At 39.9% G+C, this 16,306-nt stretch overlaps 1 protein-coding gene across 4 annotated transcripts; it reads left to right on the forward strand.

Moving 5' to 3' along the window:
• The first annotated feature begins 3,133 nt into the window (after nt 1–3,133).
• Nucleotides 3,134–16,223, forward strand: caprin1a (cell cycle associated protein 1a). 4 transcript variants are annotated; one of them, XM_061742678.1, is made up of 16 exons: nt 3,134–3,292; nt 7,068–7,202; nt 7,780–7,842; nt 8,086–8,172; nt 8,459–8,700; nt 9,690–9,772; nt 10,232–10,408; nt 10,491–10,543; nt 10,660–10,743; nt 10,847–11,008; nt 13,252–13,360; nt 13,481–13,542; nt 14,279–14,438; nt 15,148–15,336; nt 15,431–15,540; nt 15,632–16,223. In XM_061742678.1, exons 2-16 carry the CDS (start codon nt 7,068–7,070, stop codon nt 15,716–15,718), a joined length of 1,803 nt encoding a protein of 600 aa, XP_061598662.1. In that variant the 5' UTR covers nt 3,134–3,292; the 3' UTR covers nt 15,719–16,223. The 4 variants fall into 4 exon arrangements, with proteins under 4 accessions (XP_061598662.1, XP_061598671.1, XP_061598680.1 ...); XM_061742687.1 differs by having other exon boundaries at nt 10,494–10,543; XM_061742696.1 differs by having other exon boundaries at nt 10,232–10,390.
• The last annotated feature ends 83 nt before the right edge of the window (nt 16,224–16,306 follow it).

Below are 16,306 nucleotides of genomic sequence, written 5' to 3' on the forward strand. Positions count from 1 at the left end.
CATGTTTTTAAATTCATGTTGGCATCATTCCAGAATTTAACTCCAGTAATGGAGACACATCTCCTTTTCATACCTTTTTTAGCTTTTGACAGGAAGCAGCGGGTGAAGCTGGGGAAACATGTCTCTGACCCTCGGACCATCAGCACCAGATCCCCTCAAGGCTGCGTTCTCTCTCCTCTGCTCTTCTCCCTGTACACCAACAGCTGCACCTCCAGTCATCAGTCCGTCAAGCTCCTGAAGTTTGCGGATGACACCACCCTCATTGGACTCATCTCTGGTGGTGATGAGTCCACCTACAGGTGGGAGGTGGACCAGCTGGTGACCTGGTGCGTCCAGAACAATCTAGAGCTCAACGCTCTAAAGACAGTGGAGATGATAGTGGACTACAGGAGGAACGCAGCCCCACCTGCCCCCTCACCCTGTGTGACTCCCCAGCAGACACGGTGGAGTCTTACCGCTTCCTGGGGACCATCATAACCCAGGACCTCAAGTGGGAGCTGAACATCACCTCCTCACCAAAAAACAGCAGAGGATGTACTTCCTGCGGCAGCTGAAGAAGTTCAACCTGCCAAAGACAATGATGGTGCAGTTTTACACGGCCATCATTGAGTCCATCCTCACCTCCTCCATCACCGCCTGGTAGCTGCTGCCACTGTGAAGGACAGAAGCAGGCTGCAGCGTATCATCCGCTCTGCAGAGAAGGTGATTGGCTGCAATCTTCCATCTCTCCAGGACCTGCACGCCTCCAGGACCCTGAAGCGTGCAGGAAAGATTGCAGCAGATCCCTCCCACCCCGGACACAAACTGTTTCAGACTCTTCCCTCTGGCAGGAGGCTGCGGTCCATCAGGACCAAAACCTCACGCCACAATAACAGTTTTTTCCCGTCTGCAGGTGTCCTCATCAACAAAGCCCCGATCCCCCCTGCCCCCCATCTACCACGGACTGCCCCCCCACCCCACTCTACGTTACATTAACGTAAAGACTCCACTACTGACCTTATGGGTCACATTAACACACATCCTAAATCACTTTTGTACAGACTCATATCCCGCACTTTAAAAACCTCATATTGTACATTTCTGTTTAAACATTTTATCTCTTATATATTTGCTTTTATATTTGTATTGTATTGCACCAATCACCACAACAAATTCCTTGTGTGTGATGCAGTCAGAATAGTTCCATATTTTCAGACATTAGTAAGGGCCTTCTTTGTGACCCAGACAGAGAATGATCTACTTCTATATAATGTATGCATTAAAAGGTAGGAAACTCTCAACGTGTTTATATTGTGACTCTATATCAGGATTTCTATTAGAAAAGCTACTAAAAGTAAACTACCAAAACCAGAGTTGCAAGGTGCTTCATACAATACAGTTCAGAAGCATTTTTTACATAAAATCAAAGGTCCAGGGAAGCTGCCATTTTTTATTCCCACCATAGCATTCCCAAATAACCAACTATGTAAATATAAATCTAATATAATGTGATGCACATTAGTGTATAACTTTTCACAACTTAAAGTTTTAAAAAAAATATATGTATGTGTGTTTAACAAACTTGGCAATAAACCCTTTTCTGATTCAGATTTTTGTACAGTAAAATTGCAGACACCTCTAAGATTATATTCATTTTATATCATTTGTTCTTTTGTATTGCACCAATCACCACAACAAATTCCTTGTGTGTGTTTAACTACTTGACAATAAACTTCTTTCGATACGGGAAGCAACAAAAATCAGAATATTTAACTCCAATGTTAAATCCGTCTTGCTCTATGGGGCAGAGACATGGAGAACTACTAAGCTTACAATAAACAAACTGCAAACCTTCACAAACAAATGCATCAGAAGAATCCTGAAAATCTACTGGCCGGACAAGATCAGTAACAACGACCTCTGGCAGCAGACGAAATTGGACGAAGAAGATGGAGATGGATCGGGCACATGCTACGCAAACCAGAGTCTAACACCACCAGACAGGCCCTGACCTGGAACCCTCAGGGGAAGAGAAGTCGGAGGCCGGCCTAAAAACACCTGGCGGCGGGATCTCCAGGCAGACACCAAGAGACTGGGATGCACCTGGTCGCAGATAGAAAGGAACGCCAGTGACCGTGTACTCTGGAGGTCCCTTGTCGACGGCCTATACCCCAGCAGGGGTGTAAGGCGTAAGTAAGTAAGTAAGTAATTAATAAACTTCTTTCTGATTCTGATTCAGATTTGACTCTATGCCATGACAGTGTGGCACTCCAGCTGCACGGAAGGGTGGCAAACACAGCACGGAAGATCATCGGTTGCCCTCTGCCCTCTCTGCCATCCCTGTCCGACATCTACAGCTCCCGCTGCCTCAACAGGGCAAGGAACATTGTAAAGGACAACACCCACCCCGGTTTCCACTTCTTTGACCTGTTGCCCTCTGGGAGGCGCTTCAGGTCCTTACGATCCCGAACAAACAGACTCAGGGACAGCTTCTTCCCCAAAGCTGTGAACTTTCTGAACTCATAAGCTACCTCACACTGTGCAATATTTTCTATTTCCTGTCCATAATGCCCCAATATTCCTTACGTATCTATGTGCAATACTCTTCCATCCTTTCAGTGCAATATTCTTCCACCCATCCAAGTGCAATATTCCTCCACCCATTCATGTACATTGTTATTTTATTTTCCCATTCACTCTTTTCTTATAGTGTACATATATATATATATATATATATATATATATATATATATATATATATTTATGTTTACTTTTTTTGTTCATTTTTGTTGTTTACAGTACTTGCTTATATAGTCTTGCATTTGTTTTGCACTTTGACGGAGCTGCTGCCTAATTTCATTGTAGAAGTATAATGATAATAAAGGCTTTCTATTTCTATTTCTATTTTCTATTTCTATCAATGATTCTACAAAATGATCACCAGGGGGCAGCACAACATATTTTCGACGTCTTGCCTGCCGCAAAATGAGTGAAAGAGAAAGAGGCTGATTTATGGTTCCGCGTTACACCCTCGCGTAGCCTACGGCGTAGGGGACGCGGCGGTGCGCGTCGCCGCTTACCCTACGCCGTAGGCTACGGCGTAAGCTCTGCGTCGCTTTAACTTGGAACCATAAATTCAGCTGTAGCCGCAGTTAGCTCAGCAGCAGCTCGGCAGCCATTGGCCGGTCTGGTATCGAGCATCCTTCTAGAAAAAGCTCAACTTAAAGTAAAACACACGGACCGTATTCCGCGCTGCACCGCTAAACACAAACCCAAACAGAGCCAAATCTCTTTGAAGACAAAGAGTATAAAGGTACGTGACATTAAACACTTATTCAACCCGAATTTGAGCAATAAGTCTTTTGGTCATCTTTACTCGAGACGGCAACAGGAAAGAAAAAAAACGACGAAAAAAAAACCGAGTAGTCGTGTCGTCCCGACCTGGTCTTTGTTTTTTATCTTTCTTTTTTTTGACGGTTAAAACTAAACACCAAGAGGCGCCGTTTTTTATTTAAACATACTCTGCTTTGGACTGATGTAGAAGGCAGTTTTACCTGAACTTAAGCACTGGCCTCGGACCTGGAGAACGAGCTAAAGGCTAACAATGGGACGGAGATTAAGCAGCGCTTTAAGGCTGATTTATGGTTCCGCGTTACACCGACGCAGAGCCTACGCCGTAGGGTACGCATCGACGCGTACCCTACGGCGTAGGCTCTGCGTCGGTGTAACGCGGGACCATAAACCAGGCTTAAATACACCGGTTCAGTGTGGCCGGTTTTCTTTATCCTGAACAATAAACGTCTCCTGGGTTTGGATAAAAGTATAAAAGTGTTATGTAGGTGTCTGGATGTTAGTAACGTCTCGATACGACCTGCCACCAAGGTTAGCGGTGTTTTCCAGGGAGCTGAGGTGAAGGATTGCAACTTTGATAGCAGGCCGACATTTTAATGAAGTTGGTCTTAATTCATGAACTCCTGGTGTGTCCTAATCAGAGGTGGGTAGAGTAGCCAAAAATTGTACTCAAGTAAAAGTACTGTTACTTCAGAATAATATGACTCAAGTAGAAGTAAAAAGTAGTCATCCAAATAATTACTTGAGTAAAAGTAAAAGAGTACTTGGTGAAAAAAGTACTGAGTAACTGTTGAGTAACGTATGATTTATTTTTTTAACACAACCATTCAAACAGACAAAAGTACAAAATAATCATCTTCAGGCAAATTAAATCAATAAAATAAATTAAAATTAATAAAAAATAGCTTAAATTAAAATAATCTTAAAGTAAATTCAAGTACTTTAATAAATAAAATAACAGAATAAAAAAATAAATTAAGCACAAGTAGCACAAAATTTCAAGCCTTTGTACTTTTCTTTTTTAACCAGGCAGAACTAGAACAAGCACATGAACTCATACACTCTGTGTGTGTTTGACTCTGTGTACATGTGACAAAACATGCAAAAACAAACCTTTTTCCCAAAGAATAACTCAGTGATGTCATGAGATTGACGCGTACGCGGATAAAAGGGATAAAAGAAAAGTAACAGCTCAATGTAGCCTAATGTAGTGGAGTAAGAGTAACAGTTTCTTCTTCACAAATCTACTCAAGTAAAAGTAAAAAGTATAGTGATTCAAAACTACTCCTAAAAGTACAAAATTTCCCAAAACTTACTCAAGTAAATGTAACAGAGTAAATGTAACCCGTTACTACCCACCTCTGGTCCTAATGTTACTCAAATAACTCTGAGGTTGAGTCTCAAAGTAACAACGGTGGGTTTTAGCTGCTGTCCTGCTCATGTGGAGGTGGTTGGCACGTAAACCCAAGTTATAGGGTCCTGTATTTATAAACTAAAGTACGAGTCCCGTATGGAGCTGAAAATGCCAATGCAGGGTTTCCGCGGGGTTTTAAAAAGTATTAAAAAGTGATCAATGAAAATTGCCAAATTTAAGGCCATTAAAAGTGTTAAATTCACTGTCAGAGGTATTATTTTTTTTAAATTGGTATTATTTTTTACCTTTTACATTTTAAGCAGTCTATTTTATTGTCATTCACAAAGTGAAATAAATGTGAAACATCTGGTCAACATCAATGAGTCTTTAAATCTGTTCTGTATAGTGTTCTATAGTTCAAAATCTGTATTAATGTTAAAAGGTCCGTAATTAACACTTAATGTTGTGACAGTTTTTTTTTAAAATCTGAAGGTAGTGAAAAAGGTATTAAATTGGTATTAAATTTAACATAAGGATTGCTGTATAAACCCTGCAATGGAGAATGGCATTGAGCTGTTGAGTTTATAAGTTATTTTTTTCTGTTTTACTACAACTGTATCCTACAGTCATGGCCTTTGAGGCACAAATATGTTTAGTTTTCTACAGACTTTCTGTTTGCACTTTTGTTATTGCCGTAAAAATGTGCACTATTACAGAATGGATGTTCTGCTTTCTTTCTATTGTTTTATATTAATTTATACAATTTTAAGTTAAGCAGGACAGGTTTCTGTTTAAGAAAGGTACTTGTTTTATTCAGTTCATTTTGATATTTTGTAGTAAAGGGAATTCTGGATAATAATTAGTTTTCCATGTGTTCATGGCATTCAAAAATATGCATCTAATTCAATTCAGGTTCGAGTCAAATAGTTAAAAAATCGTTTCACTCTCAAAAAAAGGGGCTAAAAAAATTCACCACGCCAGGAAAGGTGAAGGGAATCGGGTGCCCGGCCCTGCCGATGAGGTGTCCCTTATTTATTTTTCAGGGAGTTGGCAACCCTACTAAGTTACCACTTTCAGCTCATTCGTTCAGGATTTAATGTCTTTTAATGTTGAGATTGAACATGAAGTTGGAAAATCATCGTAATCCCTGTTCACAGGCACAGTGAATGTTTAGCATGATGACTACGCAATATTTGGATGAGATGTTTATCATTTATGCATTTCCTCGTCAATATCAGAAGGTGTCGGAGAATAACTTAAAAACTGTTTAACCCTTTTGGCTTTACTATTACAATTTACTACTCTTTCACTTCACTTTCAAAAAAGTCCTCTCCCAAAAACTGCTGAGAAAACATTGATAATTATTTTTTCTGCCTTTTTTTAAATTTTTTTTTTTTTTATTGTTTTGCTCAAATGTTTCAACCAGCTTCAATCCTATTTAAAACAACCATATGGTGAATGAAATATTTGTAACTCTTAAGATGCCAATTTGATAACGCATGTCAATGCTGTGATGCATCAGATTTAAAAGTTACTACCCTTTGGTCATTGAAGGGCAACAAAAAAAGTGAAGCCCCCATTGAAGCCCTTTTTTTGGGGTGGGGGGTCTTCCAATGACATGAGAGTGTAGTAACTTTGCTCCTGGTGTATTGTCTGTCTTTATGATAAGAAACTTTCTTACAAAAATCATCCCATATGAAGTAACGGAAACAAATAATTGTGTAATATCAGGTTTTGTTTTTTGTTTTTTTTAACACTTATCCTGGACAGAAATATTTCCATATCTGAAAGGAGACATTCCATCATACCCCAGTGCAACTTTAAGATCACTTTCATACCAAATTCAAAGGAAGGATGATATCATTGAAGAAAAAAAAGCCATGCACACAATCTACCTAATCCTGGAATCCATCATTTATGTTGAAAAGGAAACAGTTTGTTTTATATGTGTGATTTCTGATCACAAAAGCTGAAAGGCAAAAATAAATGTAGTCAGTATGAATATGTTGGTTTTTCTTGTCAAGTTGTAGGTATGAATGAATAAACTATGGTCTGGTTTAAGCTACAGATCGCTGCATACAATCGAAAGATGAAGACTATGAAAAATAAAATGACAGTGGTTTCACAGTTACATCAAATCTAAATATTGTGATGGCACTAATCTCAGTCTTAAGCAAATACTGTACTGTATTTTAGAGCAACAACCAATGAGATATATATAATCAGTGCTTTACAGTGCTTGTGCATTTGAAAAAGAGAAATAAGAATTTAAAGTTTAGTTCTTTCTATTTTCTAAGACTTCTGTTTGCATGTTTTACTATTCAGAAACTGAAATGTGCAATATTTTTATGACTAATTGGGTATGATCTATTTTCTCTCCAAGATGCCTTCAGCAACAGTTGGCAACAATGCTGTCCAGTCTGCTGTTCCAGACCTGGGAAATGGAAGTCAATCTGAGGCTATGAAGCAAATTCTTGGTGTTATTGAGAAGAAGGTCCGGAATATGGAAAAGAAGAAGGTATGTATGTATTTCTGTATCTTGCTACGGTGTCTTCACATCTGTGTTGTTTTTTTTTTTTTTTTTTTTTAACTTTAAGTTGTGAAAAGTTATACACTAATGTGCATCACATTATATTAGATTTACCGGTATATTTTTGTCCTCGAAATGACATGTCAGCATTTTCATAGTTGGTGATTTGGGAATGCTATGGTGGGAATAAAAAATGGCAGCTTCCCTGGACCTTTGATTTTATCTAAAAAATGCTTCTGAACTATATTGTATGAAGCACCTTGCAACTCTGGATTTGGTAGTTTACTTTTAGTACCTTTCTAATAGAAATCCTGATATAGAGTCACAATATAAACATGTTGAGAGTTTCCTACCTTTTAATGCATACATTATATAGAAGTAGATTATTCTCTGTCTGGGTCACAAAGAAGGCCCTTACTAATGTCTGAAAATATGAAACTATTCTGACTGCATCAAAGGCTACTTGCAAATCTGCATTAATGATTAATCACAGTTATTTTTTACACACGTTTACTCCTGTGTTTCATCTGCAGTTTCACATTTAGTTCTTTGGAATGTTTTCCAGGTCAAATTGGATGACTACAATGCAAAAAAGGACAAGGGAGAAACTCTGAATCAGGATCAACTGGTAAAATATATATTTGTGTCTGTGACTTTGTTTTATTTTGGTGTCCTTGTATAAATAATATCATGTACAGTACCGGTATATAATGTATGAAAAATAATTCATATTTTATTTGCAATTGAATATTCTCATTCTGTTAAGAAATAATTGCTACTTTACTTCAATTGCCTTTTAGTTTTTTGAGAAAAATCATTTAAGCTTTTATGACACACAAACCTCAATTGCCCTTCCCTGATGTTGCTTAAGGACGCCTTGTCAAAGTATCAAGAGATCTTCCACAACCTTGATTTTGCCCGAGAATTACAGAAGAACTTCCTGGCGTTGGGCCAAGAGGTGAGTAAAGTTTGTCATCAAACCTCGTCATCTGTCATATAAAGCTTTAGTTTGTATAAAAAGGCTCTTTAGTAATACACTACTACATCAGCAAGCTGATGCAGATGCCACTCATGTTATGGCCTGAAGTGGTGGTGGACGAATGCTGGAGTGTTTTTACCAACAGGTAAAAACACTCAGGCATTCGTGAGCTGCTTTAGAGAATTAGAAAAGCAATTGGCATAGCTTGATGACATTTGATGTTACACGTGTATTCAAACCTTATGATGTTTCTGGTCATATGTAGATTCAAAAAGCAGTGAAGAAGTCTGCAAGACGAGAGCAGCTGCAGCGGGAGGAGATGGAACAACGGCGGCTGAAGACGGTTTTAGAGATTCAGTATTTGCTGGACCAATTGGGAGATGAAGCCGTCAGACAGGACCTTAAACGACCGGATGCCTCTGGCTCCTCTCTGCTCACTGATGCTGACCTCACATCCCTGGACGAGTTTTACAAATTGGTGGGACCTGATAGGAACTACGACATCAGGTATGAAGGTGCTTGTAAGTTAAGTGTAATAACCAAAGTTCAGACTTGTAGTACTTGAGTAAAAGATTAATATTTGAGTCCAACTCGAGCCCTAATTTTAACAATGAATCTACAGATTTTTATTTATTTCATTTTATATAATATGCAATAATAATTTAAGATAACCACATTAATTTTAGATTTTCATGCAAAATAGATGTTCTCAGATGCAATCAGTTGATGTCATACCTGTGTGAAGAAAAGTTCACTGGTAAGGTTCCATCTGTAAGAATCATTAAGGAGATGAGGGTGCAACGTCTACCTTCCATAGTCATCTGACAAGAACTGACCCAGAGACGTAATTGATAATTTATTTAATGTGTTTTTGCTCAGTTTATAGCACAGGCAGAGAAAAACTCATTTTGGCTTTGAACACACGGCATGTTGACTAATAAACTGGAGTTTAAACTCACTTTAGTTAGGCACTGATGTGGACTCTTGAGTCATCCACTTCATGGTCATCCTCAAAGGCCTGCATCAAGGCAATGAGACTTCCCTTTCTTGGTTCTGGAAGCATATATTCTCAAAACTCCCCACCAGAGTATTTGAGCTGAAAAACCCTTCTGGATTGAATGTGAAAGATCTTCAACAACCAAGAAAACCAGGTCCATTTGCCTTGATTCAAGCCTTTGAGGATTGCCTTCTATTTTCACATCGTACTCCTAATCGAGTGTTACGATTGTGTTTTTTTTTTTTTTTTTTTTCTCCAAATGTAACAAGTTGTCACCTCGAAAATGCTTAAAATGTGTTTAACAATTGTAGTTGTTTAAAAGCTGACAAGTGTTTAATTTAGATTGGACTCGGATCAATGATGGACTTTAATTTGATGTTTCTGTAGTGACTTGGACTTGATGACCTCCATTGGAAGGTTTTCAACCAGTAATGATCTTTCCAAAGAACATTAACACAGTTTTAATACATTTTATATTTACCTTGTTGTGTAACTGCAGGTTGACCAACCAATATGAAGAAGCCTCACTGCACTTGTGGGATCTGCTTGAGGGCCGAGACAAAGCCGTGGCAGGAACCACATGTAAGTGTTTACATGATCTTGGATTATTTATAAATCCATCATTGTTTATTTTAGGTATATAGACAATACGATTCAAAACATTTCTTGTCCAAGATACAGTTCAGTGTGTATTTAGGCAAATTGTTCCAGACACATCAAAAAATATGCAACAATTCTACTGGGAATTTCAGGCAATCTCAAATATCTTCAGGAAATCTCTGAAAAACTTTTTTGATCATGGCTGTGTGATGTTACAGTATATGTTGCAAGACATTTTGGTTTTCTCGTTGATTGAAATAGTTCTTTGAGTGTAGCAAAATTTTATATATTTTTATGTACTATAGAAAATCAGATCAGGGCAGAGGAGATCCCTTTCCGTTGATGTGGAGCAAGTTAAACATCCAACCTGTAAACATCCCTATAGTACTAAGTAACATGAAACCATTTTTTTTTGTTTTGTGACATCTTTCCTTGCTCCAGACAAATTGCTGAAGGAGACTTTGGACAAGGTGCTGCTGAGTGGTTACTTTGACAGACCACAGTCTCATCAGAATGGGGCATGTGAGGAAGAAGAGACACAAGAGGAAGAGACTGCACTGGCTGAGACTGCAGTTGCTGGGGAGCAGCAGTCAGAACCTGGTAACGTGCAACACATAGGTAGATACTGTATGTCAGCCCTAAATAAAAACCTTGTTTAATACAGACAGAAAACTGTTTTCACGTTGGCTCTTTTCCCCAGAAGGACTCCCTAATGAAAACTACACTGAGCCAGTTAAAGTGGAAACCACAGAGGTGAGAAGTCTTTACATAGATAATGCATGAAAAGAAACACATTTGCATGTTTCATTGTTTTGTTTTTTTTCTTTCCTCTTTTTTGTCACGTTCTTATTAGTTATCTTCTGTTACAGTTTGTTAACAGACAGTTCATTCCAGAAACTACATACAGTAGTCCAGACAAAGACCAAGTGGAGGAGTGGTCTGCAGAGGCTCAGGTTTACTTTATTCCTCTATAACTACAGTCTGCTATGGCTCTAAACATATTTCTTAACACCTCAGTTTCCAGTTTCATCTCAAGTTCACCTTCATATGTCTCAGATGGTGAATTCCCTCCAGCACCAACCCTCAACACAGCTGGCTCCAGAGCCAGCCGTAACTGTGAACCAAGCTGCTGACCCTCCTACCAGTGACCCAGTGGTCAGAAAGCAGGCAGTCCAAGACCTCATGGCCCAGATGCAAGGGACATACAACTTCATGCAGGTGAAGAAAGTGCTGTACATCATCAGAGTTTTAGGTCGTTTTCACATATGTAGGTACATAACAGATTACATAGTATAATTATTTGGTTCATCTTCACAAATGTTTTCACTTTAGCCCAAATGGCACAGCGCAGGCCAAAGGTCAGTGTTGTCATCAGTCTTGGCGGAGCCAAGTTTCCATAACAACCAGACTAAAGCACTTGCCATTTTTTTTCTTTAGTGTTTGTTTGTACCACTCTAGGCAAACAATACAATTTATAAATGACGCATGACTGCAACTGGAAATTACTGCTGGTGTCACTTTCTTTTGCCGTCTTTATATGCTCCTTCACGATCCAATATGCACTAGCCAGGTATCTACGGGAGCCTTTTAGCTTGGACATGTTAGGTAAACCCCATTGTTGGACAAGTGAACTGCACTCATAGCCAGTTCCTTTGGCCTGACCTAAACAGTGTCACTGCCAGAACTCCATCTATCAATCATATCACTCCTGTTCTCCAACAACTCCACTGGCTTCCTGTCAAATTTGACATTGACTTCAAAACCCTGCTCCACACTTTCAAGGCCATCCACAACCTCGCCCCCCCCCCCATACCTCTCTGTCTTCCTCCACATCAACACTCCCTCCCGGACTCTCAGGTCGGCCTCCTCCATCATCCTTACTGTGCCCGTTGCACATCTGTCCACTATGGGATCCAGAGCCTCTAGCTGCCCCCCCGACATCAGGAACATTAACTCACTATCAATCTTTAAATCCCCTCTAAAAACCTACCTGTTCAAACTGGACTACTCACTTTCTCGGCTACTGCTGATTCCTGATTTTATTGCATTTACCGTATTTTCACGACCGCCGTATGAAAAGGTGCAGTCTCAGTTATGTGTGTCATTACTGTATTTAACACACACACACGGCGCACCGCCTTACAACAACACACACACACAAGCATACAAGTGTGCGTATTTCAAAATAGAGTGGGAGCAAAACTGAGTTTGATTGTGCTTTATTTAAGTCTTTATTACAAAGTACTAAAATTTTTTAAATCACCAATGAATAATAAAAATTAAAACAAGCATCATTAATCAAACCCATCGAAGTCCTCATCCTCCGTTTCTGAATTAAACTGCTGCGCTAAATCAAATATGCAACAGCAACGGGCACGAGTCGGGCGCGCAGCTCTCTGGCCACGCTGAGCAGTTCTTCCGGTCTCAGCGCGATCGGGCTACGGATGAAGCAAGTTGGGCTGAGTCCTGACAACAGTTCCACTTTCTTCGCTGTCTGTCACTTTCCGTGCCGTGCGGCCCCTCAGAAATGATGCCGGCTTTTGCGAAAGCTCGAACAACAGTCCCAGCAGACACGTTGGCCCACGCATCTACAATCCATCCGCAAAGTGTGGCGTAACTTTCCCGGCGCTTCCTTCCACTCTTTGTGAAACTGTGGTCTCCATCGGTCATCCACCACTCCCACGCCGCTTGCAGGCAGTTTCTGTCCATTAGCCCTCCCCGCCGGCAGGGACCTGTCGGCTGCCGCTCGGGCGGCGATTCCTCCGGAACGCACGCTGTTTCTCAAAGCGCTCCTGCGAGGGAGCCGCGGTGAGAGCCCCCGACAACACACATTCGGCGCACCGCACATTTTGAAAAAAAATATAAGGCGTTTATATGCGCCTTTATGGTCGTGAAAATACGGTATATTGTCCTTTTTGCTCTTTTAATCAATGTTGTAAAGGTGACCTTGAGTGCCCTGAAAAGGCGCCTTAAATAAATCTAATTTGTTATTATTATTATTATTATTATTACTGTGAAAACACCCTTACTCAAGGCTGCTGTTGTACAGGATATTTTTATTTGTGCATTAGTAAGCTTTATTGATTTATGTTATGAAATATTGTCCAGTATTAAAAAAGTATTGGTAATCATAAATAGTACATTTGGCTTTGTTTGGGATAATTTGTTAGTGATAATTGTATATGGCTAAAAATAACACTATTTAAGAAGTCAAAGCTAAATAAAGTTTCATGCTTACCCTATGTAATGCTTTGACAAATCCATTAATAACCGGATAAAGCTGAATTAATCATAAAACTTCCAGAGGTGAAAATATAACCGAAATTAAACTGAAGAAAAAATAAGATGGCTACAGAACATAATACTCCAAAAATGATTTGGTTCGAGGCTTTGTCTCCTCACTGACTTTGGTCCCTTCGCTGAACTGATGAGCCACTTGTACATTTGCTTGGCTCTGACAGGACTCCATGTTGGAGTTTGATGGACAGGCCCTGGACCCGGCCATCGTGTCTGCCCAGCCAATGAAGCTTGTGAAGACTGTCGACCTGCAGCAGATGGGTGGCCCTTCAAGTGAGTGATACTGAATGGCCTGTGCAGGTCACTGCTAACACATTATTATCCTAGGAGTGTCATAAAGCAGTTGCTAACATGCATATTAAGAATTTTGTTTTTTTATTTCCTTCCCCTCAGTCCACTCAGAGTCCAGGCTTTCTCAGACAACTGCAGTGTCTGGACCACGAGAATCCTCTCCAGTAAGTAGCCTGAAAGCACCGCGGGGAGTGGTCAATTCTAAAAATCCAGTTTTTGGATTTGCCCACAAGTGTACTGCAGCCATTAAGTAGCATGACCAGGTATTTCTTGCATCGTGTAAAATCTTAAAACTCTTTCTTCGTCTCTCTGACATGTCATGTCAACTGCTGTACAGGGAGTTATTTGAATATCACATGAATATAGAAGGAGGCTTTTAGGTGAATGATCCAAAATCCCATCTCACTCTCTGACCTCTTTGCATTCCTTGTTTCCTTGCCTTCCAAATATCCTCTTTCCTTCCTGCCTACCCAGACCTCTATGTCTCTGTCATCCGAACAGTCTCCTGCCCCATGTTCTTTGTCACCTGCCTTCCCACCTGTCTCCAAACCTACTCACACTGGAGGCATCAATGTCAACGCAGCACCGTTCCAATCAGTGCAAGCGGTATGCTCGGGCTTCTGTTAAGCAAAGCAACAACAAACAAGTTTAGTCTTTACATATTTGTTGGAAGCTCTTAACTCAATGCTTGTGCAAGTTAAAGATAAGTAAGAGTTAGTTGAGTCATTCAAATATTGATGGCCAGCTGACCAGTTTTATTCTGCAAAATCAAGTTGATTATTGATGCACCATCTGAACAGGCTACAACTTTTAACTTTTCCTCCTTCCCCAAATCTTCTGTTGAATTTATATGTTTTTGTGCAGAATGAAATGTATTTGCATTTCCCCCCCTACCCTTAGGTATTTAATATGAATGCGCCTGTGCCCCCACCCACTGATGGCCATGCAGAACCCCTGAAGCAGCCCAGCCAGTTTCCCAGCAGCTATGGACAGGCCTTTACCAGCCAGTCAGAAAATACAGTAGAGCAGCCTGACATCCCACAGGAACGATTACAGTCAGGTAAGGGTAAAACCGTAGTTTAAATGAACTAAATATTTTACAAATAGTCAAAACTAAAATATTTATTCCTATATGAACTGAAAAAGTGTCAAATACAGTGTTTCCGCGGGGTTTTAAAAAGTATTAAAAAGTGATAAATGAAAATTGCCAAATTTAAGGCCATTAAAAGTGTTAAATTCACTGTCAGAGGTATTATTTTTTTTAAATTGGTATTATTTTTTACCTTTTACATTAAAGCAGTCTATTTTATTGTCATTCACAAAGTGAAATAAATGTGAAACATCTGGTCAACATCAATGAGTCTATAAATCTGTTCTGTATAGTGTTCTATAAGTCAAAATCTGTATTAATGTTAAAAGGTCCGTGATTAACACTTAATGTTGTGACCGTTTTTTTAAAAAAATCTGAAGGTAGTGAAAAAGGTATTAAATTTGTATTAAATTTAACATAAGGATTGCTGTATAAACCCTGAAATAATGTACCCCAATTTCTAGAGATTTTTAATATTTGCCTTTCTGTTACATACCGTATTTTTTTTATCTTGATCAAGCAGAAGTGGGAGTTGCTAAGACTCACATTAAGTAACAAAAGTGCAGTTTTCATCTTTTAGTAATGTATTGTGTACTTTTAAAGCTTAACTACATATGTGGCTGTCCACCAGTGAATCACAGACCAGATGTATAAAATGCTCCAACTCCCCTTCGTTCAGTTGTTGGTGGGTTCCAGCCCCAAGATCAAGTCCTGCCTTCGCCAGGAGGCCATGAAGATTCCTCTGCAGGTGCAGGGTTTGGACAGTCTGGCCAGTCCTTTTACAACAGCAGGGCTGCACCCAGGGGTGGACCTAGAAACGCTCGTGGCATGATGAATGGATACCGGGGCTCCTCGAATGGCTTTAGAGGTAAGGGCATTAGTCTGTGCCACAAACATAAAAATCACACTGATTCAGTCCTAGATGAGTTTTGACTGTTAACTTCAATATCTTTTGTCATCAGGGGGATATGAAGGCTACCGTCCACCTTTCTCAAATGCTCCTCCCACCGCTGGTTATGGCCAACCCCAATTCAACACATCTCGGGACTATTCCAGTAGTACTTACCAGCGGGTAAGAAGTTATGCACCAGGATCTCATTTAGTGTATTGTCAAATTCACTTTTATGAGATGGCTAATTGTAATCCTTTGCTTGTTCTCCAAGGAGGGATATCAACAAGGCTACAAGCGGGGAGCTGCCCAAGGACCTCGAGGTTTGTCCCGCGGCAACACTCAAGCAATGCGATCCTAAAGAATCCTTTGGACTGCCAAGTTGCGCCACGTTGAACATTCAGGATTTTTGAATGTGTTTGCCCCAGCTCACTTTTATAACAATGTTCTGTTTCTGATCGACTCCCTCCCTCCCACCCACCCACTATTGGCTTACTTGTGAGTCAGCCTGCTTCGGTCTGTCTAGATCTTCTAAATGTTTTAACACAAAATGCTGAGGTTCCCCGTATGAGAGATTCTCAGCAAGTTTGTGTGATGTAAAACTACAAATAGATATTCCTGTAAACTTGAAAGATTTCATTAATTTATTTTTTTGTACAAAACAAATGCAAAAAATACCCTGCCACTGTCGGTCTGATTCCATGCGACTGGTTTTCTCCTGGCCTGTGCTGTCAACCACCTTTTTACTTTTGATCTTATCATTTTCATAAAGGCATTTACTTTTTTTTTTTTTAACCCACTCTTGCGCCATCGTGTTTGTACACTGTTATTGGTTGAGACTGTTTCAATAAAGTTGTATCCTATAAGCCTGTGTGAACAATGTCACTCCCCTCCCACCATGTGCTTTGCAAAATGAGTCTCAGCTGACTTGAGATGTCGTTGGTTCAAC

The sequence above is a fragment of the Cololabis saira genome, chromosome 2, assembly GCF_033807715.1.
Source record: "Cololabis saira isolate AMF1-May2022 chromosome 2, fColSai1.1, whole genome shotgun sequence".
Lineage (NCBI taxonomy): Eukaryota > Metazoa > Chordata > Actinopteri > Beloniformes > Belonidae > Cololabis > Cololabis saira.

Excerpts from the sequence above, each read along its gene's own strand:
- caprin1a (XM_061742678.1), top strand. The coding sequence starts at position 7,068 with ATGCCTTCAGCAACAGTTGGCAACAATGCTGTCCAGTCTGCTGTTCCA. Across the intron at positions 13,361-13,480 it reads GCAGATGGGTGGCCCTTCAA|TCCACTCAGAGTCCAGGCTT; the intron begins GTGAGTGATACT and ends CCTTCCCCTCAG. Across the intron at positions 14,439-15,147 it reads ACAGGAACGATTACAGTCAG|TTGTTGGTGGGTTCCAGCCC; the intron begins GTAAGGGTAAAA and ends CCCTTCGTTCAG.